Source organism: Chelonoidis abingdonii, chromosome 22 (assembly GCF_003597395.2).
Source record: "Chelonoidis abingdonii isolate Lonesome George chromosome 22, CheloAbing_2.0, whole genome shotgun sequence".
NCBI classification, from domain to species: Eukaryota; Metazoa; Chordata; order Testudines; family Testudinidae; genus Chelonoidis; species Chelonoidis abingdonii.
This window is the reverse complement of record NC_133790.1, coordinates 20,329,506-20,355,424: the sequence shown is the minus strand read 5'-3', so window position 1 is coordinate 20,355,424 and position 25,919 is coordinate 20,329,506. Positions and strand designations below refer to the sequence as shown.

The 25,919-nt window shown below is 43.2% G+C and overlaps 2 protein-coding genes and 1 pseudogene across 4 annotated transcripts; all 3 read right to left on the bottom strand.

The window, feature by feature from the left end:
* Nucleotides 1-291: 291 nt before the first annotated feature.
* DDX51 (DEAD-box helicase 51) lies at nucleotides 292-18,386 on the bottom strand. Of its 3 annotated transcripts, XR_012654751.1 has the most exons (17): nucleotides 18,308-18,386; nucleotides 16,768-17,195; nucleotides 16,158-16,414; nucleotides 15,352-15,502; nucleotides 13,079-13,224; nucleotides 12,655-12,726; nucleotides 12,341-12,447; nucleotides 10,972-11,080; nucleotides 9,930-10,075; nucleotides 8,861-9,059; nucleotides 7,982-8,097; nucleotides 7,770-7,886; nucleotides 5,880-5,981; nucleotides 5,232-5,295; nucleotides 4,535-4,669; nucleotides 2,585-3,063; nucleotides 292-725 (listed from the first exon to the last, which is right to left on the bottom strand). XR_012654751.1 is itself a non-coding variant. In XM_075060112.1 (16 exons), the coding sequence occupies exons 1-16, from the start codon at nucleotides 18,328-18,330 to the stop codon at nucleotides 3,037-3,039; spliced, it is 2,199 nt and encodes a 732-aa protein (XP_074916213.1). In that variant the 5' UTR covers nucleotides 18,331-18,386; the 3' UTR covers nucleotides 2,469-3,036. The 3 variants fall into 3 exon arrangements, 2 of the variants coding, with proteins under 2 accessions (XP_074916213.1, XP_032657184.1); XM_075060112.1 differs by lacking the exon at nucleotides 292-725 and having other exon boundaries at nucleotides 2,469-3,063; XM_032801293.2 differs by lacking the exon at nucleotides 292-725 and having other exon boundaries at nucleotides 2,470-3,063; nucleotides 4,535-4,675; nucleotides 5,238-5,295.
* Nucleotides 18,387-19,031: 645 nt separating this feature from the next.
* LOC116837132 (NADH dehydrogenase [ubiquinone] 1 beta subcomplex subunit 6 pseudogene) lies at nucleotides 19,032-20,161 on the bottom strand (annotated as a pseudogene).
* An 82-nt stretch (nucleotides 20,162-20,243) lies between these two features.
* LOC116837133 (macrophage migration inhibitory factor-like) lies at nucleotides 20,244-24,359 on the bottom strand. Its single transcript, XM_032801310.2, has 3 exons — nucleotides 24,114-24,359; nucleotides 21,883-22,055; nucleotides 20,244-20,530 (listed from the first exon to the last, which is right to left on the bottom strand). Exons 1-3 carry the CDS (start codon nucleotides 24,219-24,221, stop codon nucleotides 20,464-20,466), a joined length of 348 nt encoding a protein of 115 aa, XP_032657201.1. The 5' UTR covers nucleotides 24,222-24,359; the 3' UTR covers nucleotides 20,244-20,463.
* Nucleotides 24,360-25,919: the final 1,560 nt, after the last annotated feature.

Genomic DNA, 25,919 nt, shown 5'->3' with positions numbered 1-25,919 from the left:
AACGTTCTGGTTTATATGTATGGAAACTGGGTTAGTTATCTAAGCTGCTGACAACCGCAAATTATCCTGAGGACTGTACCTTGAGCAGGGCAGTTCGGTAGAAAACTGAAGTGAATTTCACAACATTTTCTCTCCTCATCTCTCATAATGCCCAGTGACATTTTAACAGACTTGAGCTCAACCTCACTGCTTACATGCAGCTTATTGCAGAATCGGGTCCTTAGGCAGAACTCGACAGAAGTTCATTAATTCAAGTACAATGCACACTGGCTAAGTAAGGAATCACATAACTTTATTCCACATGGACCTGTTTCATTGAGTTACTCCCCCCCACACCCATTTTCTCTTGGATTTATTTTAGCATTATGATTTTTTTCTAATTGAAGTTAATGATATAGGGCCTGTGCCTGCACATGCTGTTGCTTTCCAAGTATAACCAGGTACGTTTCCAGCACAGTGCACACGTTCCCTTTCATTGGCGTGGAACTCCCCCTCACAGTACCTTGACATTTTATCTCTAAAATGGAACCATCTTTATAGATTCTTCTCAGCTTAACAAGTTCTGCTAAAGCTGTGCCAGGTCATTTGAAAGGACAGCCAATACCTGCAAGTGCAAAGTGACAGGATCAGGCTTCAAATGCAAAAGCGTTCTGAGCAGCCAATTGCAACATCCCTGCAACAGCAAACAAGGTGGGAGACTCTGGTTCTTGTTTCATCAGGACTGTCTGTTCAAAAAAAAAAAAAAAATTAAATCAAGGCCAACTGTTTTATTATGATTTCAAAGAGCACAGCTTATTGGGAGGATGCGGACAGGTGTCCATGACCTTGTTCATATTAGATAACAGCATGTAGTTTGCCAAGTGCTCAGCTTTTTCTTTACCATCACTGTGACTTCAGTAGTCAATATCATGAAGTGTGTTACAGAAATAGCTGCTGTGCAGAGATTGGGACTGGGGTGGGGTGGCGTAGGTATTAGCATGAAGGATGAAAGATTAGCATTATACAGGTACTATAAAAGGTATTGTATTCCCCCATCCTTCTATAAAACTAGCCTCCCCTCCATGAATTCGTCACCCATCTTCAACGCCCACCCCCAGCCCTATCCCTCGCTTGTCTCCTTCATAGCTCTCCCCCCTCATCCCCAACCCACTTCCTTCTGGAAGCTTTCCAGTGCTGCCTTCTCCCATCCCACCAATGCTTGACTTTACTTCCACAAACTTAAATATTAACTTTAAACAAAATTCAAACATTGAAAACAGGGGGGAGAGCAGGGGAGATAGCTCAGTGGTTTTAGCACTGGCCTGCTAAACCCAGGGTTGTGAGTTCAATCTTTGAGGGGGCCACTTAGGGATCTAGGGCAAAATCAGTACTTGGTCCTGCTGGTGAAGGCAGGGGGCTGGACTTGATGAACTTTTAGGGTCCCTTCCAGTTCTATAAGATAGGTATATCTCCATATATTATATTATCTCATAAAATTGACATACAAAAGGATACATGATCATTTACTGTAGTTTTGAAATCCCCAGTTGTACTGTGTCTAACTTAAATTGCAAGCTCAAGGAGCAGGAACTTTTAATTGTTTGGAAAGCATAATATCCACCTCTGCCACTCTAAACATAATATGGGGCAGCTGAAATAATGTGTCAAAAAATGGTTTGCAGCTAGCCAGGCCCTTGCCAGCAAACACATTCATGGTGTGTGTGTGTGTGTGTTCATGTTACTAGTGGTTTTATAACATAAATAGCATGAAAGGGCATACGAATGTTTAGTATATCTGACATGTAAATACCTTGCAAAACTGGCTACAAAAATGCCATGCAAACTCCTGTTCTTATTTTAAGGTGACATTGTAAACAAGAAGCAGGCAGCATCATCTCCTGCAAATTGTAACCAAACTTGTTTGTTTGAGCAATTGGTTAAAGTAAGGTTAAGTGGACTTGTAGGCTCTAAAGTTTTACACTGTTTTATTTTTGAATGTGGTTAGTTTTTTGTACATAATTCTATATGTGTAAGTTCAGCTTTCATGATAAAGAGATTGTACTACAGTACTTGTATTAGGTGAATTGAAAAATACTGTGTGTTTTTTTACAGTGCAAATATTTGTAATAAAAATAAAGTGATCACTGTACACTTTCTATTGTGTTGTAACTGAAATCAATATTTGAAAATGTAGAAAAAACATCAAAAATATTTAATAAATTTAAATTGGTATTCTGTTTAACGGTGCGATTAATCAGGATTCATTTGAGTTAATCACGAGTTAACTGCGATTAATTGACAGCCCTAGTAAATAGTAAAACTTTAGCATAATTAATGGTGTAATTTAGACTGATAACACAGCTGCTGTTTCCAGCAGGAACTATGACCATAGGTCTGACTTGATAAAGGGGGAAAAAAGATTGGTATGAGGGACCCAGGACAATGGTTAGTTCACTCTAAAAACTCCTTTCCTACTCAGAATCATCCTTTACAAGAAAACAAAACCACATTTTTTAAAGTTACTCTTTATTTAAAAATTTAAGTCATCCTTTTTCTCCACCCCCAGCCTGGAACATTCTTGAAATGGCAGCATTCTGCTACATACATGGTATGGCTTTTGATGCACTTTGCAGATACAGATGGTGTGTCTGCAGCAAAGGAGAAGAAACAATTGTCTGCTGAAATGATCCACAGGCAAAGCCAAGAGGGGCCTGGCCCCATCAAATTTGATAACTGGAAGCTCCATCAGATGCACATTCTAAGAAGGCAGGATGTTCTATTTACTGTTGGCAGTTTTCAGTATACCAATAGCACAGGAGAGAGTGTTCCCCTTCAAAGAATATTTGTTCAAGCTGAGATCTGAGCTTTGTTGCCAGTTCCCTCAGGGGTCCACAATGCCTGTTGCCAAGGCGACAATTTAGCCTTTGGACTAGGAGGTTGGGCAGCTAATCCATCAGCTCTGGAGCTGCACTGTTACCCTGACACTTGCCATTAACAGCAAAAACGTGATCAGTCCTGGCTTGATTTCATTGCCATGGAAAATATACACCAGTCTTCTCATGCTCGTTTCTGTGCTCGCTCATCCTGTTAAGACAAAGAAGGTGACTGCAGATACGCAGAGCCTCAGTCACAGGGTCACACAGATGTGCACAAACTGTATCAGGCAGCAATGCAGCAGAATCTGACAAATTTTCTTTCCCTTCTCTCCCACTTCCCCAGCACTACTGAAGTCCAGAAGCTGGACACCAAAGCCATCTATTTTGCAGGGACAGGTCACCAATCTCTTGACTTAGTTTTAGGATTCGCTACAAAGTACTAGAGCAGGAGCTTCCCCCCAGATCAGTTACCATGTGTGACTGCTCTTATGCTTAGCTGGTAAGGCCACTGATGTTCTGTTTACAGATGAAAGCACTCCTGTCTAATGGAGGGTCAGCAAATGGAACTCCTTTTCCTTGAATGTTCAAAACAGCTATGCAATTTGTAAATTGGGGAGATTGTCTTAAATTCTGATCTGGCAGAAGGTTCAGGTTTGGCTACACTTGCAGCTGTACAGCGCTGGGAGTTAAAGCTGTCTTCATACCAGCGCTGCAGTGGCCACATTTGCAGCAGTGTTGGGAGTGGTGCATTATGGGCAGCTATCCCAGCGTTCAAGTGGCTGCTACGTGTTTTTCAAAAGAGGGGGGTGGGATGGAGTGTGACAGTGAGCGTGGGGGAGAGAGAGTGGATTTTTGGAGCCGACACTGTGTCAGTTCCCTGCCTTGCAAATTCTGACCACTTCCCCCACCCCTCTCTCATTCACTCTTAAATGCAAATAGCCTTCAGACCAGATAAGCAACTGCTCCCACGGACTCCCTCCCCACCCTGCCATGCTGTTTCTCTCCTCAAGCAAACACTAGCTGTGGACATTCCCTGCCTGCCTCTGCTCGAGCAAACTGTAGCTGTGTTTGTTTTTTAGATAAGCAGCTCCCGGAGCCCCAAGTTCACAACAAAACAAAGAGTTCTTTAGTTAAAAGCATTATGGGAAAATTCTGGAGGTCAGTTACAGTGTAGTAAGATTAATCGCCGTTTACACTGGCACTCCAGCGCTGCAGCACCAGCGCTGTTCTCTTTATTCCTCTCGTCCATGTGGCGTACGACCAGCACTGTAGCCAGGGAGATACAGCGCTGTATGTGCCTTGCCAGTGTGGACGGGGAGTAAGTGCAGCGCTGTAAAGCCACTACCAGCATTGCAACTCTCCAGTGTAGCCAAGACCTCAGCCTCTGAATATAGTTACTCTATCTTCCTATTCCCAGGCCTCAAATCCTCAGCACACTATAGGAAATCAACAGATCTACAGAAAGGCAGTAAAATATGTAGTGTCTGCTGTACTTTCAACACAGAGCCCCTCTGTTCTCTACTGACTCAAGCACCTCAATAGATCTCCATGGTTAAGAGAAAAGACACCGAACACTAATTGATGTGCAAGTCTGCAGCAGGTTACAATGAGCTTTTTGTGCAGCTGAATTTTATACTGCAGCTCAATTTTATACTGCAGCTCTTCACTGTTGCTGTTACCTTGACAGTTTTCTGGAGTTTGGACAGTGCTTCCTCATATTGCTGCAACAATGGCTTTAAATACTCGCTCTTCACCAGCTGCTTCTCCAGATCTGGGCTGCCAGCATCCCTCAGCATCTGCAAAAACTTCCACTCCTGCACCTCAAACAGATACAGAAAATTAAGGGGAGAAGACCATAAGCCTGGGAAGTGAACGAGTCTGGAAGGTTCCATCTAGTTTGGAAATTACTAGTGAATAAAATTCACAACCAAATATAAGCTCAATTTTGAGAAGACCTAACTTTTATGCTTAAAAACTGGGTTTGCAAACTCCTGAAGAACTCACACACGAGGTCTGGAATGCAACAGAGTTCCTAGGTTGGCAGGAAACCAAGGGTTCATTTTCAGCACTGGATGTGGAAGCTTAGACACACAGCATCGGTGTGTGAAGAGGGGCGGTGTGGCTACCTCCCTTCATGCGATGAGGTAGCATAACTAAGAATTCATACTCAATACAGCCAAACCAGGACATCTTCACAAATCAAGAGTAATTAAGTAGTCTCTATGAAAAATGTGCTGTACAGATACCACTGAAGGGAAAGCACCTGTACACAGAACTGGACTGCACATGAATAGATGGAGGAAAATTACATTAACCCCACTCCTCCTCACCACTCTGCTGTGCTTCACTTAAGAATTGCTGCCAGGACTGACTCACCTGGACTTTCAGGAGCATGGTGAATGCTAATCCCACCTTGCCCGCTCGAGCTGTTCTTCCAACTCTGAAATCAGATAAAGGAGGCCAACCTCAATGTCGGTTTAACTGTCCCTCTGTTCCCCCCTCAGCTGCAGCACACTCCTTCCCACCTTGCCCCAACAGGAGTTCTTGAAACCTGAAGAGGACTATTCAGATTATTTCTACAAGTATCATCAGTATAAGTAGGCCTCCTGTACATAAACACAAGAGATTTATGTTTCAGGGCTTGATCTTCAGAAGTACTGACCCTACAGTCCTCACTGATTTCAACTGGAGTTGAAGCCCTCAGCACTTCTGAAAATCAGGCCATCAGTGTTTAGGACCGTCCAGGGCAATACCCACATTTCCTATAAATCAGGCCTGGTATAGTAGGAAGCAGCCCTAATTTAGAATAGAGTCATTGTAATGACACAAGCCAAAGGCTTAATTTTGACTGAACAACTGCTTTCATATTGAATTAACAGCTCTATTGCAATGGAATTAAAAACTTTTCACACCACATACTTTGTGTGTGTACATGAAGAATGCTTAAACGTCTAAAAAGTCATATCCAAAAGAGACGTTATCATCCGAATTCACGTCTCTTCTTTGTATTCCTCATCCACTCACCGGTGAATATAAGTCCTGATGAACTGAGGGGCATCATAGTTTATCACACACTTCACTCCTTTAACGTCAATCCCTCGAGCAGTGGCATCTGTACTGATTAACCTGTTTTATGTTATAAAGAAAAGAAACTAGTAGTGTTCATTTTCAGGTCTGTTGCATGGCATAAAGCAATTGCCCAGTGACACTGCAAATTCTGATAACTGGATACGGAGCAGCTCACAATATGTTACTAATCTCCCTCATCAAGCTAGCCAGACAAAAAGAGAGGGCTGGGTCTTTGGAGCATAAGATAGCACCACGAATCACACCACAGATTTATTAGCTATACCAGCCATATTAGACACCTGCAGGGAAAATCCATTCCAGTGATATATTAAGCACTTCTGGAGGTTTCTTTTCTATTGACATAAACAATGACACCATTGGAGTTTCCAGGTTTGGTAGACACAGAGGATATTAGCAGCACTGTATGTGGAATTTTTAGTCAAGTGACTTCTATCAAAGTAATTGGGAGCTAAATGCCCACAAACCATATTGAAAATGCACCCCAGTGTTTTGTGCTCAAAGCATTCAAAACAGGACAGCTGAACAGCCACTGCAAAGAGAGGTTTGTATTAAAACAAAATATGTATTTTAATATGTTTACCCTTTCATGAAAGGTTCTCAAGGACACTTGTCAGGCAATGAGTACTCAGTGCCCCTATCAGCATTACAGAAACTGAAGCACAAGATTAAGCAATATACCTCAGGTCACAGCAAATCAGTGACAGCGCTGGGAACAAAAATCTAGACCAGAGGTCAGCAACCTTTCAGAAGTGCTGTGCTGAATCTTTGTTTATTCAATTTAATTTAAGGTTTTGCGTGCCGGTAATACATTTTAAACCTTTTTAGAAGGTCTCTTTCTATAAGTCTATAATATATCACTAAACTATTGTTGTATATAAAGTAAATAAGGTTTCAGAATGTTTAAGAAGCTTCATTTAAAATTAAATTAAAATGCAGAGCCCCCCAGACTGGTGGCCAGGACCTGGGCAGTGTGAGTGCCACTGAAAATCAGCTCGCGTGCTGCCTTCAGCACCCGTGCCATAGGTTGCCTACTCCTGATCTAGACAGTCAGTCTAGCAGGTTCTTGCTGCTAGATTACATTACTTCTATTCATAATAGCCCCTATAGTAAAGCAGCATCATTTTTTATTATGTGCCAATAAAAACCTGATCTGCAGAAAGGCTCAGATTTTCAGACTTACACGTGTGCTTTGTGCATTTACTGCCATTGCACATGACAAATGCTCATGCAACTTAGCAGCTAGATTCTAAGTGGCCATTTGCACACACAAGTAGCTCAACTGTACAAAAAATTACAGTAAATACACACACAAGTGCACCAGCATCTGCACATTCAGAAAATGAGAGTCTCAGGCTACGGCTACACTACAGAACTTACAGCAGTGCAGCTGCATCGCTGTAATGCTCCTAGTGCAGATACTTTAAGCTTATGGAGGCGGCTTTTCCATCAACTTAATTACTTCAGCTCCCGCGAGTGGCGGTAGCTATCTCAGCAGGAGAAGCTCTTCTGCCAATGTAGCGCTGTCTAAATCGATGCTTATGTCAATGTAACTTACGTTGCTTAGGGAGAGTGCTTATTCATATTCCTGAGGGACATAACTTACACTAAAGTATGCTGTAGTGTGTACATAGCCTAAACCTCCCACTCAGTTGACAAGTTGGATTTTGTAAGCTCGGTTTTGCAGATGAGTTTGTTTTATTATATACATGTTTCTACTACTCTCTCTACACTGGAAGTAGCCTGGGTTAGTACCGAAAAAAACAACAACAACCACTCACCAAAAAACCCCAAACACACAGACACACAATCATCTGAGACACTCACAGTTGTATCTTCCCCTGTTCAAACTCCTTCAGGGTCCTCCGTCTCTCACTTGGAGTCAACCAGGAAGAGAACTCAGCTACATTCACTCCACCAAAGGCTTGAATCAGTAAGAACAATCTATTTGGAAGTGGGTAGGGAGATAAAACAGAGTCATGAATTTACCCAGTTGATGTCTACAGGTACACAAAGTCAGTACCCATCAATGAACTCACCTGTGGGAAGTCTGCTTGGAGTTGGTAAAACAGAGCACCCGGGTGAATTTCATTCTCAGCATGAAATACAAGAGTAACAAAGGTTTGGAATTCAGGTTACAAGGTACATAATATTGCTGCAGGGGACAGAGAAGAAATAGTAAATTTCAAAAATGTTGCTTTTCACATGGACTCTTCTCCCAAACCTACTTATCCGAGCTTCTTTCTTTCTTACAAACCCATTCACTATTACACATAACTGATCACACAGTGCCATCTCCTTTGGGACAAGTCATGCAGGGAAGATAACATGGTCTGAGCGGAGACAACACGGGACTGAGGCAGGAGACCTGTGTTCTATTCTTGTGTCTGACACTGATGCACGGTGCAGTGTCAGGCAAAATAACACTGTGCCTCAATTTCCCAATCTCTAAAAGAAGATAATGATGCATACTTGTGTTTGCTACATACTTGTGGTCTACATCTGGAAAGTGTGATGTAAGTGCTATGTATTACTTCTATCTTATTATCACAGTCCTTAGTGATGGTGCGTCTCATCCTCTTTTAAAGGAGTATCTGTGTAAAAAAGCCCTGTTCTGAGATGGACAGGTGGAAATCCATCAATAGGTATGCATATGTAGAGCTACACAAGTAGGACCTATCTGTTCCCTTAACCATTTCTCCTCCTGATCCTCAGTAATGCAAGACTGCCTGGGGAAGAAATAATTTTATCCCATGAATAAAAGTAAGGGAAAAATGTAAGCACATTTCCAGAAGCAGATCAAGCTGCTTTGAGTCTGATGTGTTCTTCAGAAGTAACCTGTTCAAGCTCCTTCCCTCTTCGAAAGCTGCCCAGCAAGATACCTGCCATGGCTGCAAGAGGATAAATCACCTTCTTACCGAAAGTCCTTCAGGGAAAGTGTATTTCTTTTCAGTATCCTGTTCCGTTTCTGTCCCAGCTGTGACAGCTCGTTTCTCAGAGCAGATAGATGTGAAGAGGCGAGGGTGGTACAAGCCCAGTTCCTGCAGTTTCTCTGGGTTCCGAGTCAGTGTGGCTGAGAACAGCAACTTCTGTAGTGGTATCTGGGGACAGCAGGTGCTGAGACAGATAGTGTGCAGGCATTGAGCATTAGGGCAGATGGGAGGAATGTCACATTTTACTCTTCCCCTCTATCATCATCTGAAAAATCTGAGAAGTCATTAACTTTTCCTGGAACTCTCTTCCTGACCCAATCCACTTCCCGCAAGTCACTTTGCAACCCCCTGTCCCTTTAAGCTTGCTTATATGGCTAGTGCTCTAATTAGTTCAAAGCAGTTAATATCAACTAAAAAAAAAAAAGACCCCACCCGTAAGCCCCATCCCTCCTTCCCCCAGTGAATGCACCAGCTTCCCAGGTGACCAGGCAATCTTTGTGTTTTCACCTTGGTCTTAATTCCAACCCCTCCTTCAGTTTTCTCCTCCCGTTGTTCTGTCTTAACCCTGCTCTGGGCAGGTAACCTGCCTGTATGTATTCTGTGAAAGGCCATGCATGTCTATGGTGCTACACTGAAACAGCAATGGTCCAGGAAACATTCTGCCAATCTCTTTATAGGGGAGCTGTGATAGTTCTGGTGCAACTCAGTCAGCTATAAAAACATAGCGATTGGTCCTCGAAGTTTTGCGCATTTTTGCTTTCTTTAACGCCACCCTAATCTAGCTGGAGAAAGGATTAATTGATCGAGATGGTAAAATTTACTTTAAAAAGCATAGGTCAATTTCTAGCATCAGCTCTATGTCATCTGCATTTTCAAGCTACTGAAAAACAGCAGACTTGATTAGCGGTATGTTTTCTAACTGAATGAGTATGGGAATGTACACAACAATCAACATCCAAATGGGGCGGACAACAAAACACCAGCACTGAATAGAGGGGTAACCTGGAGTCCTCCTCCGTAGTACTGATTCAGCAGAGTGCATTTTCCAAGTTACCTGGCTGCCGTTACAGGTCCCGGTTCTGTCCTCTGGAAAAGCATGTTGGTGCCAGAGTCATCTTCGGCTCGGAACACTGCTTTTACCACTTGATGCAGCCAGTTCTGGTGCATGTCATCTATCATACGGTCAGCTTCATCTATAATCTGCACTCAGACAGAAACAGCCCTTGTTGTTAGGCTCTTTTTGGTGCTGCAGCTTTCCTCCTGCATACATTAAACCCCACTCTTTATAACAGGCAGAAAACACTTCTGCTTGGGATAAACAAATGACAGAAGGGAGTGTGCACACGTACGCACGCACACACATACTCCTTGTGTATATGCACAAATTTTTAATCAGCCAAACTATCTAGCTTTAAAAAGAAAAAGTTAAAAAAAGTGAGCAGAGTTTTAATATGGGCGCTGAATCCTACATTTGGGTCCTTGCATAGGCATCTAAACACTTGATCGATAGATTCCGAGGCCAGAAGGGACCATTGTGATAATCTAATCTGACCTCCTGTATAACTTCTCCAAAATAATTCTTAGAGCATGTCTTTTAGAAAAAGATTCAATCTTGTCTTACAGTATTCAGTGGCCAAACCGAAGGGCGACCTTTAGTCCCCTTTGATAAATAGATTTGGTTTCACTTAAATCTATTGGCTAATTAACACCACATGGCTTTAAATGACATAAGGGAAATCAGATCTTCAACACCATGAATAAATAAGGCACCAAACAAATGTGGCCCCAGTGCATATTCTGATATACGGGTGAGTTATTATGAATTTGATAATTTACGGTGAAATCTTGGTTTTGATTGTAAAAGTTAGAACCGTTAAGTTTTATTTTTGTAGATTTTTCCCCTCCAGGTGTTTACATAAAATGCCTTTTCTGGAGGCAGATACTAGGATTAGATGGACCGATAATCTGAATGGTATGGCAGGTCCTATACACAGATGTGTATATGCACCAGGAGTACAAAAAGATGTAGAGTAGGAATTACAGACACACAGATCCTTGTGATAGTCAGATCGGTAGATCTGATTGTTTTAACGCACCAGAAAGCGAAGCTGTCTCAGGCTAAACCCAGGAGTCTGGTCAATATGATCCACAAGTCGTCCAGGTGTGGCCACAATGATATCAGCCAGACTGCAGTAACCCATCACTCTGAAAAGACAAATGTCCTGTCACCAAGCTGCTTCCTGCTGTGCACAGTATAGTGAGATCAATGTAACACGTTCCTGTGACCAACAAGTACCTGGTTTGCTTTTCTTCCCTTTCTCACTTCACTTAATTGAGGAATAAGTAGTCAAATATACCATTTACATTAAAGAATGTGTATGTAGGATACTCGAGGCCATGCTTTGCTCTGGAGAGCTGAGATGGAGAACTAGCTTATTTCAGACAGACTTGGCGAATGCTTCACAGCTAAATAATTAGAAATTATCTGGCGTGTAACCCTTTTTTAGTCAGTGTTATAATGTGGGATGCAGGCCACCACCATTGCCCCAATCCTGGGTTCTCTTAGAAGCAGTTATGTCTGTGCTGAGAACCTAACTGCAAAGATAAAATAAGACGACAGAACTGAAACCCAGGCTGAAAAAGCAAACCTACAAAGCAGCCGTGGGTGGGGAGAGAGAGCTCAGTGGTTTGAGCATTGGCCTGCTAAACCCAGGATTGTGAGTTCAATCCTTGAGGGAGCCACTTAGGGATCTGGGACAAAAATCAGTACTTGGTCCTGCTAGTGGAGGCAGAGGGCTGGATTTGATGACTTTTCGAGATCCCTTCCAGTTCTAGGAGATAAAATAAATTAATGGAGAGATCCTATTTTATAATTTAACAAGAGAATTTCCTGGGGCAGTAGTTAAAAAAAAAAAATCCATCAGCTCTGGAAAGAGAGATCTTATAACACCAGACAAGAGCAGAAAGCACTGAGTACTAAGGATCCCCGTAAAGAGGGACATCCTCCACCCTTCCAATTTCATGACCAATTTGATTTCTGAAGGTGCAGCTGACAGACAAAGCCACTTCTTCCCCCATCCCTGAGTGGGCTGCTGATCCCAAGGACAGACTCTATTGCGTAAGTAGCAGTTTGTACTCTAAGTCACAGGTAATGTGTTTCTATCCTACTAAAGCTAACAAAACTTTAGTAATTGTAGCTACTACCATAAAATGCTGCTCCTAGCATTCTGGCAAGCAGAGATTTTAAACAATATCTAGTATATGAAACTGTTGTTCAGAAAAACTAACGTGATGCAACCTAACATATGATGCAATAGCCTATACTTCAACCTCTCCAGCACTGAGATAAGGGGTTGAGACATCTGAGCTGATGATGATTGGAGATATACTCCCTATTTCCCAGAACTGGAAGGGACCTCGAAAGGTCAAAGGTAAAACATTAACCGAAAAAAATATTTAACCTACGTTCTCTGGACAAGAGTCTCCTGCTCCTTCCCGAAAGATTTCTGCCCAGTAACCAAAACAACCTTCAGACCCGTCCCATCAGTGTAGATGTTGAATACTTTACTCACCTGCAGAGGGGAGATGCGATTTGTTAGCTACTTTGACAGTTGTTTATGACAATGCTTTCTGTTATGTTAGCCAGCATCAAACCCAGTTAGTCTTCAACTTACTTCACATGGTAGAAATCACATGTGTTTGGGCAGTGGGTTTAAAGCACCAGCCTTTCATTTGACTTAAATTCAGCTCAGAAAAAGGAAGAAATGAAAGTCTCCTACCTGCTGTGCCAGTTCTTTGGTGGGCAAAACTGCCAGAGCTCGCACCTGACAAACCACTCGTTTTAACAGAGCCTGCCAAAACAAAGGCCGAAATGAGCAGTTGAAAGCTAGTGGGGCCTCTGTGCACAGTCTGGGCAAGTGGGTGGCATCCTAATAATGTCCCAACACTTACTAATTCATTTATTACCTGCTATCTTCCTCAAACCCTCACATGATGTTCTTTGGCCACAGAAGCTGGATGGGGCACTGAAGTTAATAGGAATTGTATCTAGGCAACTCTGAAGTTCTAAGCCTCAGTGCTTTTGTTGGTGTTTCTTCCCGACTTTCTTACCTACCTCAAGAGGCTTCCATTTTACAGCCCTGCTGAGAAACAAAGGCAACTGTGGCCTTCTCTATTACAACTATACACCTTGGCTGAACTCACCTGTACCACAGGGATGACGAAAGACAGTGTTTTACCACTGCCTGTAGGGGCCGAGACACAGATATCGCTGGGCTGGTATCCTCCCCTCCCTACCAAAAAGCCACTGGACGCACTCTCCAAAATGGCAGGAATCACCTCTTGCTGAACTGAACAAAAGGAAAATGAGGATCAGAAAAGGCCAACAACTGGGCCAAAGTGTATCCGTCAAATGCTATTAAAAACTGTACAAGGTCATCTCCTTCTATGTCTTGGAAAGCCTTGTGTTCTCCCTGCTGTTAAGTTTTCTGGTGCGAATATGGAAGATCTAGAGCTCAAAAGAGCTCTTCACTACTCGGGGGAACCCCAATTCATTTTGGGGAAGCTGTTTCACATCCTTTCATCAGGGTCTTTTTAAACTGGCTATAAACCAAAGATTAAATCAATTTGTTGTTTCTGAAAGTGAGCCCTGACTAGATATAGGCAATGATTATGTGAGTTTCCCTGTACAAGTAATTCAGCTGTCCCTAAATGCAAACTCAGCTCCCCCTTGTAGCTCACTATGTAATTTTTTCTTGTTTGCTTATGTATCAAGGTGATGAAAGTGAGAACAGAATGATATTAGGCAGGAGTTTAACAAGAATAACCACTTAACTTATTTAGTATTTTTTAAAATCTTCCTTTCGCTGGGAGACAGCACAGAGCCTGTTCCTTCAAGGCTGAGGGCAGCTGTGTACTCTCTGCCTAAAAAGATGGTTCTTACTCTCATCTGGTGCTAAACCTGCAAGGGCCTAAATGCTCCTAAGACATGTCAACTTCAGTGGGAGCTGATGGTGCCCAGCTTTCTGTAGTTCTGGGTCCCTGAGAAGAAGTTACTAATTTGCTCTTGCTTCATTTGTCAAGACAAAGGCTTTGACTGCAACCTGTGACTTTTCCCTTCTCCTTAGGAGAGCTCTGGCTTATTACCCAACTTTGAACTAAATATCCACTAACAAATCATCTGTGAGCCTCTTCCTCACCGCATATTGTGTGTTAGTTTTATATTGCATCTACTGATCACGAACAGCAGAAGTAGTAAATTATTGAACTTATTTCCTGACAGCGTATACTATAAACTGAAGACAAGGTGTTCTGGACTTCAAAGTGTAAGAGTCTGTGATTGACATAAGGAGAGTAATTGAGGATAGCATGCCAACAACTCATTACATTCTGCTATGTGTCCTAGAACAGCAAAATATTAGTGAAATAATTTAAAATAGAAAACATTTGAGCTAGATCTGCAGTTCTTTGATGGTCTTCTAATGCAGACTAAGACCTGATAAATCCAGATCACAAATGTAATTAGTTAAGTCTTTAAATGTAAAAGGTTAATGCACTAACCCCTTGTAATAATTCTACGTTTGTTTTAATTCCTTTGTCTTAATCAAATCAACAACGTGCAACATACATGCTACCAATAAGACCTTCCAGTGGAGATTTTACAGAGGTTTGTCCCTACCTAGCGCATGTCATAACCTCTACATATACACCAGGCGTGGCCAACTTGTGGCTCCGGAGCCACATGTGGCTCTTCAGAAGTTAATATGTGGCTCCTTGTACAGACACTGACTCCAGGGCTGGAGCTACAGGTGCCAACTTTCCAATGTGCTGAGGGGTGCTCACTGCTCAACCCCTGGCTCTGCCAGAGGCCCAGCTCCCACTCCACCCCTTCCTCTGAGCCTGATGTGCCCTCGCTCCTCCCCCTTTTGCACAGCATGAAACATGAAACAGCTGATTAGGAGGTGTGGGGAGGGGGCGAGAGGCGATGATTGGTGTGGCTGCTGATGGGTGGGAGCTGATGAGAGATTGCTGATGTATTACTGTGGCTCTTTGGCAATGTACATTGGTAAATTCTGGCTCCTTCTCAGGATCAGGTTGACCACCCTGTTATACATAGAAATACCACAGCTGCACCTGGTGTCCAAGTATGGAACAGCAAGTTTTTTCTAACATTGATCAGTCTCCATCCAGCTCTGGTAGTGAAGATGACTGGTCCCCAAGTAACCACTTAAAGTTAAAAAATCCACACCACATTGGCTAAAGTATCATATTCTTGTCAGCTTTTGGGAAATTTTAGAATTTGTTTCCAAACCCCCCCCCCGCCCCCCCCCCAAAAAAGCCACTCATCTCCAGCATTCCCCAGAGCCCTGATTTTCTAGCAAGTTCTATCATACACAAACACACAAATTGAGCTGTTTGAATAATGGAGAAGTTAGCTGATTTAAAAAAACCCCAAACCAAATAAATATTAAAGGTACCTGGGAAAAAAGACTCGATTCCATTCATTTGCAGCTTCTTTAGCAGTTTGGGATGGATTCCCTCAACATCCTGGATTGGAACTAGGTTCTCTTTTAGGCGTTTATGGACCAGCTTGGGTTGAGCAAGCCACTGTGGTAGGATGGGCTGAACCTGGAAACAAAAAGTGAATGAACCCTGAAATAGATTCTCAGCAACCAGCCTGAAACTGAAGTTCCTTTAAAGCAGGGGAAAAAGTTAGTGTAACACAATCAGTAACTAATTAGTATTCAGTATTTTTAAAATCATCATCATTGTGGCAAGATTTTATGCCTTAAGAGGATACAAACTTTTCTGTAGAAAATGTTAACATATTGTCCCAAAGCAACACACAAGTAGCAAGTTACAGGCTTGAAGATAGGCCAAAACTGTGCATCTCTGCACTTGTACAATTAAAAGTTTAGTATCTGCACAACGAGTTTTCAGGATTGGGACCTTACACACTGACCACAACATTAAAAAAATGAAACAAAACAGTAAAACATCTGAAGAGCAAATTGAAATGAAAGGGCAGTCAACCATGTATTATATATCAGGATTAAATTTAAAACAATGATGAATGTATCAAGAAGACTGTATAGTCAATAACATTGTTTTATTTTTTGTGTACTTTATAAAAAATTTATTTATTTAGAAAGGCTAGTAAGTCATGTATTACTGAAATGACTTCTATCATAAGCTTGACAATGCGATATATAAAGCATGTTAGAATACTCCTTCTCTCACCCAAACAACACAAACAGAACAAATTCCATAGCCAGTTGGTTACCTTCTGTACTGCTCTTCTGTCAGACCCTCCCAAAACCAAGAAACTAGAGGGTGGTGGTGTTGCTTTTTCATTCGAAGTAGGTTTCCACACTTCCTCCTTTGTGCTTTGATTTCCTTTAACTTCTTCACTACCATCTTTCTCAGCAATTTCAGTTCCATTTGTCTCAACTTCAGTTGGAATGTCCCTCTCTTTCTTCTTCTTCCTAGCTTGGTGTCTCTTCAAATTACTTTTATTTTCCTGTTGTCTACTGTCAAGATCTGAAATTTTGGTAGAAGGAATAAAATGCTAAAAATCAGACAGTGGAAAAGAAAAAAAATGGAAGTATTTTTTACTAATTAGGGTTCCCAGCATCTAAAAATCCACCTACATTCTCATCTCTCTTTCCAATCCTAAGGTTGAATGTAGCTCTAACTGCCCTTTTGATATTGTTAAATGAGTGGTTAACTTTCCACACTTATGTGCATACCCCCCTACCCTCACACACCAATTTTCAGGTTCCAGTTGTAAACCAGAACCAGAAGTTCAGAATTTTTCACTGTCTTCTAAAATAAAAAATAATTTGACATTGAATTTTAACAATTAAATCCTATGCTTTCAGTTTTGTTTTCACCTGCTTTAATTTTCTTTTGAGACAGACTTGATTTTTTCCCATTTTCTTTTTTTTTCTTCTTAGCTGGAATGTAGCCATTGGCAGTCTCACCAGCTAGGTCAGAGTCTGCTTCTGCCAAAGGCTTCTCAGAATCACTGCTCACTTGGTGGTTCTTCCTCAGCTTCTTTTTCCCTTTTCCACAGGAACCCTCACCGCTGTGTCCTCTCTTCCTCTTTTTTGCTTCTCTCTGATATTCATTTTCAGAATCAAATCGAGAGTTTATGAGCTTTTGGTGGAGTTCATTTTCTGTTTCCTTTTGTTTTAATTCATCAAAAGGCAAAAGCACCTGCTGCTGCTTTTTCAGTTGCCTGGCTTTAGCTTGTTCACGGAGCCGTTCTAACAGGGCCTGTGACCGGTCCTCAGTAGCATCCTCCTCACTACCAAGGTATCTGAATGTTTGACAAATAAAACGCTTTGAACATACTACATCAAGCACTATAACAAAGCTGTAGCCACCCTTTTCACATCTTTACTGGCAGAGAAAAGGCAACAAAATCCAGTTTCTGTTAACTAGATACTGTAAGAAGTCACAGTAATCTAGTCCAGTGGCTCTCAACATTTCCAAACTACTATATCCCTTTCAGTAGTCTGATTTGTGTTGCGTATCCCCACGTTTCACCCCACTTAAAAACTACTTGCTTGCAAAATCAAACATAAAAATTCAAAAGTGTCAAAAGCACATTACCAAAAAAATATTTTCTCATTTTTACCATAATTATAAAATAAATCAATTTGAATATATTGTACTTACATTTTCACATATACTATATAGAGCCATATAAACAAGTAATTGTAAGAAATTTTTATTTGTACCAACTTCACTAATGCTTTTTATGTAGCCTACTGTAAAACCAGGTAAATATCTAGATGAGCTGACTTACCCCCTGGAAAACACCTGTGCACCTCCAGGGGTACATGTACCTCTGGTTAAGAAGCACTGCTCTAGTCTACATTTTTGCAGCCAATTAAGAATACTTCCTTTTGTATTTTCATATTAACCATTGTAATGCAGGCATTTAAACCAAAGTCTTATGACTGTAGAGAAAATATTGAAAACATGACACAAGTGCAGCCCGAAGTCTCCAAAACCTGACAGCAAACTACAATAACTCATTACTTAAGACGAAACAGGATTTTTAAGACAATCTCGTGGCGGGGGGCTGCCTAGTGGTTTGCGTGCTTGGGTGGGGAATGGAGGGAACCCCGCCATACATGGTGTGAAATACTATTTAACGTACCGTGGATGAGTTACAGGGGTAACGCTGCGCTACAAATCCCTGCCCACAGCCTGGCACAGCAGTAACGCCCCCAGACACACGCTCTCAGCTGGGCCTGTGTCCTCCACACCCACTGGACACCCACGAGGGGCAAGAGAGCAGACCCTCCCCAGGAGCGCCGCCCCTCCCCCAACACACGTGGGCCTGTCTGCCGCCGCCCTCCTCTACTCCACGCGCCACTCCCCCTCGCGAGCTTCATTCTCTCCCTCCACCCCGCCGCTTACCTGTTGATGCGGAAAAGCGCCATGATACCCCGGCTCCACTCCCAGATCCTGCACCCGCCCGCCCCGGAACGCTACTGGCGCTCTCAGATGACGTCGGCAGGCGCAGCAGTTACGTTACGACTGAGGGAACCATAGAGATTTGCACAGCTAGAGGGCCAGACGGCCGCCATCGGCCCCTACAGCCCGGGAGGCGCAAAGAGGCAGTTGGTGCCTTTGGGCAGCTCAGCCTGGCTCCGCCCTAGGCCTCGCCTGGCAAGGGTAGCCCTTTACTCTGCCTCAGGCTCTGGCCGCCTGTCAGAGTGGACGGTTTACTGGGCCAAGCCCCAGCCAAGGAGTGTCCCCTGCACAGCCCCCTCCTCTCCGCTAGCCAGGCCTGGACACACCTCAGCTGGCAGACTCCTAAGGCCCAGGCTGGTCACCCCTGCAGGGCCCCACCACGGTCTGGGGCTGGGCGGCAACATCAAGTAGCACCAGGGGTCCTGCCCCCATCCCAGCTGGCAGCTCTCTGCTGGCCCCTGGCGAGAAGCGTCCCTGGGTTGTGGGACACAGGCTAATCGCATTGTGTTGTCCATGGGAACCAAGAGAATTCCAAGTCCTTGGCCACCCAGGAGATCCTGCCTGCACCAGGCTTTACTCAGCAACCCGTCCGAGAAGGGATTGTCCTTTGTATCTTCTTCCAATGGGGGAATGAAATATGCCAGCTCAAGCCAATGGGCAAGTAGAATTTTTTTTTTTCCTGAGAGAAACTTTATTGTTTTATATCCATATCTGGAAATATTTAACACATTTTTATAGGAACAAATCTGGAGTTTATAACCTTCAGTGATGACCAGTAGGCTCTTCTTCCATTGGTGGGATTATTTCTCCTGTCTCTAGAATTCTGACACCTGGGAATACTTTGGGCTTCACTTCAATAATACCATATGGCATTTTCATTACATGGTATTTGACATAGTAGTGAACAATCCAAGCAGGAATAATTATCCCAGTTACAGTAAATACACAAGCTTTGTACAGCTTGAAAGTCTGCAGCTGCGACGGAGCCCGGCTGCAGGAAGTGCTCCCAGAAGCTGGCCACTGGCCTGAGTTTCGGTGGGGGCAGGACAGGCTCACGCGGACTCAGCTCCTGGTCCTTGAGCCAGCAGTGCTGCAGGGCACACAGCTGCAGCTTCTCATTGGGGGTGTAGCCAGTCATCCCGAGCCCCGAGACAGCCACACACCACTCACCCAGAAGGCATGTGCCACTGACAGCTAAAGAACATTCTTGTGCACCTACTCAGCCAATGAGCTCGTGAATATGTGAGCGAATGTGCTTTAGACACAGATTTGAACACCACCCCTATGAAATGGGCAATGAAAGGACATCTGGATTACAATGCATTTAAGATGTATTTTCATGCGCTACACAATATGGAATTAAAAAGGAACAAAGAAGTGTGCTACCTCCATTTTGATTACTGGTAAATTACTCTGCTTGCTGCCTGAAAAGGAGCTATGTGTATACCTATTACTTTTGCACTACCCAGATCTCAGATTGAATCCCTAGAGGAATATGCTAAACACAGGGCAAGGCTTCCTCATGCTGCTCTATACTTAGGCAGATTTCTTAACTAGACAAATCCTGATAGGACTTCCTTCTCCTGAAACCTCAAGGATGGCAAGGCAGCCTCCACAGAAATGCCAGGAGCTGGCAGCCATTTCATTTTTTTAGTTTTGAAAGGCAGCGATGCTACTCTTCCAAGCATCATAGAAAATACACGCACAATTCTATGATGTTTGAAAGAGTAAGAGCTCATTCTAACCACCACTGTTATGGTGCCAGTACTCAATCTAAATCAGTTTTCACGTGACTCAGTGCAAAGTTATGAGACTTATTTGGCCTCATAAGAGCATCCTTGTTCCTAGGACACCGTAGTTCAACAAGACAGAAAAGCACTTGTTAGGCTCACACCATGGCACTTCCTTCTAAATCTTTATTAGTTTTCTATATGTAGAAAACAAAAGGAATGTTAAAACAGTAATGTGAACACACCAGCAAGGAACCGTCATCCGTGACAGTGCACAAAGTGCAGGGAAGAGCAATTTGTGCCATGGTCTGCTAACAGGCAGGAGATGTGCAGGTCCAGGAATAGCCTCTTTGCTCACATGGGAGTGCCCTATGCGAAGGTGGAACAATTCCAGCCCACATTAGCAGCATTCATATCATAGTAGTTGATGTAGACTCTAAAGAAAAAAAAAAGTAGATATGCTGACCATGACAAGTGTTAGCTTTCATGCACTAATCATCTACCCATTATTACTTGTAACGGAAATGGGGGGGGGGGGGGGGGGAGGGGAGGAAATCACTCCCCCTCCCACCCTCCAAGGGATGTGGTTTCACATTTTCCATTTTAAACTTTTAGAAAAGCTAGCAAGGTCTTTACCAGTAAATTTTGGCTTACACTCAAAAGCTGCACCACCCACAACTTCCCTTCTCCAATACTTTACCAAGCACTGGCAAGCTGGGTTTGCCAAAGCTCACACCCTCCAGCACACTCCCTTTTCTTCCTTGCATTTTAGTGACATGTCTGGAACTGCAGGAGAGATCAAAGAGTTTGAGTGCTGCAACTTTTTGCCAACACCAAATGGGCTCTTCTGGCTGACTGCAGCTTCCAGCTTCTCCACATGTAGGCAGCAGCAGCAGCTTTCTCCTGCTGTTTGCCAGTGAGCACAGCTGCTCTATTTCCTTGCTGGCTGACAGAACTGCAGCTGTTTGCCAAGTGCCAGAATTCTTCTGGGTCCCCTTGCCTACCTTCCAGCTCCCCATCTGCCCAGTGATCTCCCTTCATGCCTGACCAAAAACAACCCACCACTGAATATTATACGTGTTCATCATATTTCATCCTAACCCCTAAGGGTCTGATTATACTGCATTAGTCAGCCATTTGGGATTAGAGTTAGTCTATTAGCCCAGTGGTTCTCAACCAGGGGTACACAGAGGTCTTCCAGGGGGTATATCAACTCATCTAGATATTTGCCTAGTTTTACAACAGGCTACATAAAAAGCTCTAGTGAAGTCAGTACTAACTAAAATTTCATACAATGACTTGTCTATACTGCTCTATATACTATATGCTGAAATGCAAGTTCAATATTTATATATCAATTGATTTTACAATTATATGGTAAAAATAAGTAAGCTTTTTTTCAGCAATAGCATGCTGTGACACTTTTGTATTTTTAGGTCTGATTTTGTAAGCAAGTAGTTTTTAAGTGAGGTGAAACTTGGGGGTACGCAAGACAAATCGGACTCCTGAAAGGACAGAGTAGTCTGGAAAGGTTGACAGCCAGCCTGAATCACATTAATCCAGAAAAGGCCAATTCATGGCACTAGCACACACTAAAAGGCTTGCAAGATGAAGGACTTGTTCAGTTAGGAGTCTTATGCAAGAGCCCTATTTGCAGTATTTTATTGAAACTAGCTGAAAGAAAGCTAGAAAAAACCCTCAGGTGTGAAAAAACAGACAACAAGAATACAAAAAAGTAGTAATTTTAGACCAGCTGATAACTGGAATGTCACTCTGGTGCACCCTTACCTGTCTGCAGGTATGTGCAGCTGTTTAGTGAGCAGGTCACATAGCAGCTTGGTATAGCTCTTGTTCTGCTGTCCTCCTATCTTTCCAATGCTGTGAAGGCTGCAAAGGGCACAGGGATCGGTGGAGCCCCCAAAGGACATAAGCTGATCAGCTGCAATGTGCACAGCTATGTACTGCGAAACAAATCAACAACCGGTGATCAGGTAATATTCCTCTCTCTCCTGATGTGTCTTTACTTGGAATCCAGAGAGCAGGCTTGTTTTCTGGAATTAGCTACTGCAAGCACAAATGGTGTTTAATCATACACATTTCTAAAGCAACACTGCAGTAGTACAGTACCTTAGGCTACGTCTACACTACCTGCCGTATCGGCGGGTTACAATCGATCCCCGAGCGCACTTATATAGATTCCGGAACTCCACCAACCCCAATGGAGTTGCGGAATCGACAGGGGGAGCCGCGGACATCGATCCCGCGCGGTGAGGACGGGTGAGTAATCCGATCTTAGATATTCGACTTCAGCTACGTTACTCACATAGCTGAAGTTGCGTATCTAAGATTGATTTTCCCCTGTAGTCTAGACCAGCCCATAGTCAGACATGCAGTGATTTAGCTCCCCAGCTTACATTTTTTCCTTTTTTTAAATAATTCTGTAAAGACATCTTCCACTCCTGCAAAGGTGTAGCGTTCCCCCTCATTGAGACTAGTGCCTGAATCGAACTCGCTCTCTAGCCAGTTGATGTTTAGCCATTGGTGAGGGCTGTAACTGTTAGCCTCTACACAAGTTGTAAGCAGGAGCACATCACAGTGACCATTCCGATTGCTCCCATAAATCTGTAACATTTCAAGGCATCTGTTGTCTAGTAGATTTAGCACAGGTCAGGGAATCAGGAGGGCTCTGTTCTCTTGCTTGCTCTGCCACCGATTCACTGGTGGTGTGTACACTAGCCTTTTTGTTCACATTTCACACTGGTACAACTCCAGCAGTATGACTGCAACTCATGGAGTGCTCATGGAAAAAGACCATTGGCATTTGGCCACCTCATCTCCTAACCCTGCTTAGGGGCATGTTAAGATAACAGGGTGATCTAAACACTAATGGGCTGTCCACTCTGATACTCCCAGAGCTTTAGCCCCTATTATAGTAGCACGAGTGGAAAATTTAAAGATGATGCTAGCATTGATAATAGCCACTGGATGACCTTGGGCAAGCCACTTAGCTTCTCTATACCTCTGTTAAGTGGAGCCACATACCCATGTTTGTAAAGTGATTTGAGAGCTATGAGGACCAAGAGCCTCTATGTGTGCTAGATAGTAGATAAACATTTTTCTGGCTGAACAGGATTTGAAACTGTATTTATTTTTAAGATGAATTCTCTGCAGCTGCCTGTGGCTCGCACACTCTCTCTTACCCATTGCTGCCCTCTATGACAGAAGGTTTTTCCAACCCACTGGGCCTCATTGCATCCCAAATCAGTAAGAAAAAAAAAGTGACCTCACATAACATTAGTCTTCTGTACCCATCACTCTTTAATAACAAAGGCCCACTTTGATCTGGCTTTTGTGGAGATCAGTAGAGAAAACTACTTGGTGAGAACAGCATGCTGGGTTAGTAAGAAACACAAGAGGTTTGCATGATGAATATTCCTAATCTATACTCCCATTACAGCCCTACCTATTCTAACAGAACAGTTCCCTCCTACAAACACATCTAACTCTGGAAGACAGAGCTAGCTTATTTGCTTTTCTAGGAGATAAGCATGGAAGAACCCCCTCCTGCACCTATAGAGCCAACACCCTGGCCTTGCCCATGAAGGAGAAGGGCTTCATTGTGCAGTGTCACTTCTACATATTAGTCAGAAGCACATTCAGTTATTCCGTTGGCGGCAGAGAAGAAGAAACCAACCCCCACCCGGGCCATGCCAGCAAGCCTCCATGTGCTCGCTCAGTCCTTCCATCCTGTCTCGCCTCACTCCCAGGCGACCGACTGAACTAAAAGCTGCCTGCAGCAGTAGAAATTAGAGGTCTCCCCTTTTACAGGGAGAATCGTTACAAGAGAATCACTTCCATTTCCTCTAGATTAGAAAGGAAGCATCTAGGAGAACACTACCAAGGATTCAGGCTCACTGCGGCATCCTTACATTGTACAATTTGCTCTTTCAGCTGCAAGTTATAGACATACCCCTGTGTACAGCGCTGGGGTGGGAGGAGAGTTAGCCTCCTGAACTCACCTGGGCAGGCTTGCCTGTAGCCTTTGCTAGCTGCTGGGTGATCTCCCCAGTCAGGCTCTCTGGCACTGCATCCTTGCTCACGTTGGTGTTAATAACAAACATGGGCATCTTGAATCCTTGCAAAGAACTTTCCCTTTCGACTAAATCGAAAATCTCAGCCTATAGCTGCTCCCTCTGCCACTGCTACAAAATGGAGCTCGAAAGAAGAGAGCCTGCAGCAAGCCCCTCTCACTGTGCTCTGAAATACTGCTCATGTGATCCGTGCTGGACCAGATTCTTAAAGGGACAGCAGCACTCAAAAACTGCTGTCTGCGGATAATTTTGGCAACTAAACATTCAGTTAAGCCATATTCCTGGTGCACCTACTGGGTTTAATGTGATTATAATTTCCCCTCTCCCCTAGATTCCCTACAGAGTTCTTCCCATTTCTTCCTTTGCTCAGTCATTTACTTTATTATATATTATTTAATAATAATAATAATACTTAATAATTAAATATTCATATTATGGTAACACCCAAAGGCTCTCATAAGGCTATGATAACCCTTTGTGCGAGGCACTGTACAAAGATAGGCCCCGATCCTGCAAAGACTTATGCTTGTGATTGGTCGCACTGATTTCTGTGGGACTACTCATGGTGGTAATGTTAATCACAGGTATGTTTGCAGGATGAGGCCAAAAAAAGACACAACTCCTACCCTGAAGATGAGCTTTTATTTGTAAAATAAATGGCATCCCTCTGCATTTTTTTATATAAATATGTATTTGGCTTTGTCTGCTTTTTTCCTGTTACATAATACAAACCATGGTTTATTTCTGTGTCGCTGGCATGAGTTAGTTCTTCAATTCTTCTCCTTTGCTTTTGACTGTTAAATAGAGAGTGATCCATTTCTTCTCAATGCTATGATTTCCATACCATGTTTTCTTGTTTGAACTGAGTTACGCTGAAGTGGTCTATCTAGTCCTGGCTCGTGGATGAAGTGGAGCTGCTTTACATACAGGCCAAAGGCTGCTTAAGTGATGAGCCCTCTGCTGGGCTGTGTGCTGTGGTGCACGTAGCTTGCCCTGCACCTTGTGTAGTCATTTACGTCAGTGCAAAGAGCATGTAAAATACTGCTAAATCAGAACGGTAGCATTTTGCCCCTAATTTGTGCTGGTTAAATGTCTCTCAAAATGGAGGGCAACAGAGAATCAGGCTCATAACCTTCTGCAGCCTTGCCTACACACACACAGGCACAATTGAAAAATGACTTAGTTCTTGTATTTGTAGACAACCAGCCAATATGTAAATAATGATACAACTGAGCATAGACCCCTGCTAATGTGCCTACAGTAATGGTCCAGAAAAACAGTATACAACAAATAATAAGATGGCAGGGTCTGGGCTAAAAAAATGGGGAATGTTTTAAAATGTTTTAGTAATGCTATTTTTAAAAAGGACACACTGTCCCTATTATTCCCTGCAGTTGCATAAATCATCTCCCTCCCTGCTGTCTTACCTCCAGCTCCCTGAGGGATCTCAGGCATGGAAGGGTGGTGCTTCTGGGAATTCATGTAATACAGGGGATCATGCCGCAGCTCATGACTGCACCCCAAACATTCTCACATACCTTCCCTGGCCTGCCAACCCCAAAACTAGAGAACCTCAGCCATTCTGCAGTTCTTGCATGGAGAGTATCTATGGTCTCTGGTGATGCTGTGGCAGTACTCTTCTCCACTTTGGCAGGCCTGGGGGGAGGTTTCCCTTGCACAATGAAGGGCAATATTTAGCCCAGTTTGTATCTCAGATGAAGGGCTTGCATGTTC

Coding starts and splice junctions, on each gene's coding strand:
- DDX51 (XM_075060112.1), bottom strand. CDS start 18,330: ATGGCGCTTTTCCGCATCAACAG. Junction 15,503..16,157: donor ACAGAAGAGCAGTACAGAAG/GTAACCAACTGG, acceptor TTTTGTTTCCAG/GTTCAGCCCATCCTACCACA. Junction 3,064..4,534: donor AACTCCAGAAAACTGTCAAG/GTAACAGCAACA, acceptor TTGTCTTAACAG/GATGAGCGAGCACAGAAACG.
- LOC116837133 (XM_032801310.2), bottom strand. CDS start 24,221: ATGCCCATGTTTGTTATTAACACCAACGTGAGCAAGGATGCAGTGCCA. Junction 22,056..24,113: donor CTACAGGCAAGCCTGCCCAG/GTGAGTTCAGGA, acceptor TTTGTTTCGCAG/TACATAGCTGTGCACATTGC. Junction 20,531..21,882: donor CTGCACATACCTGCAGACAG/GTAAGGGTGCAC, acceptor TTTTTTCTTTAG/AGTCTACATCAACTACTATG.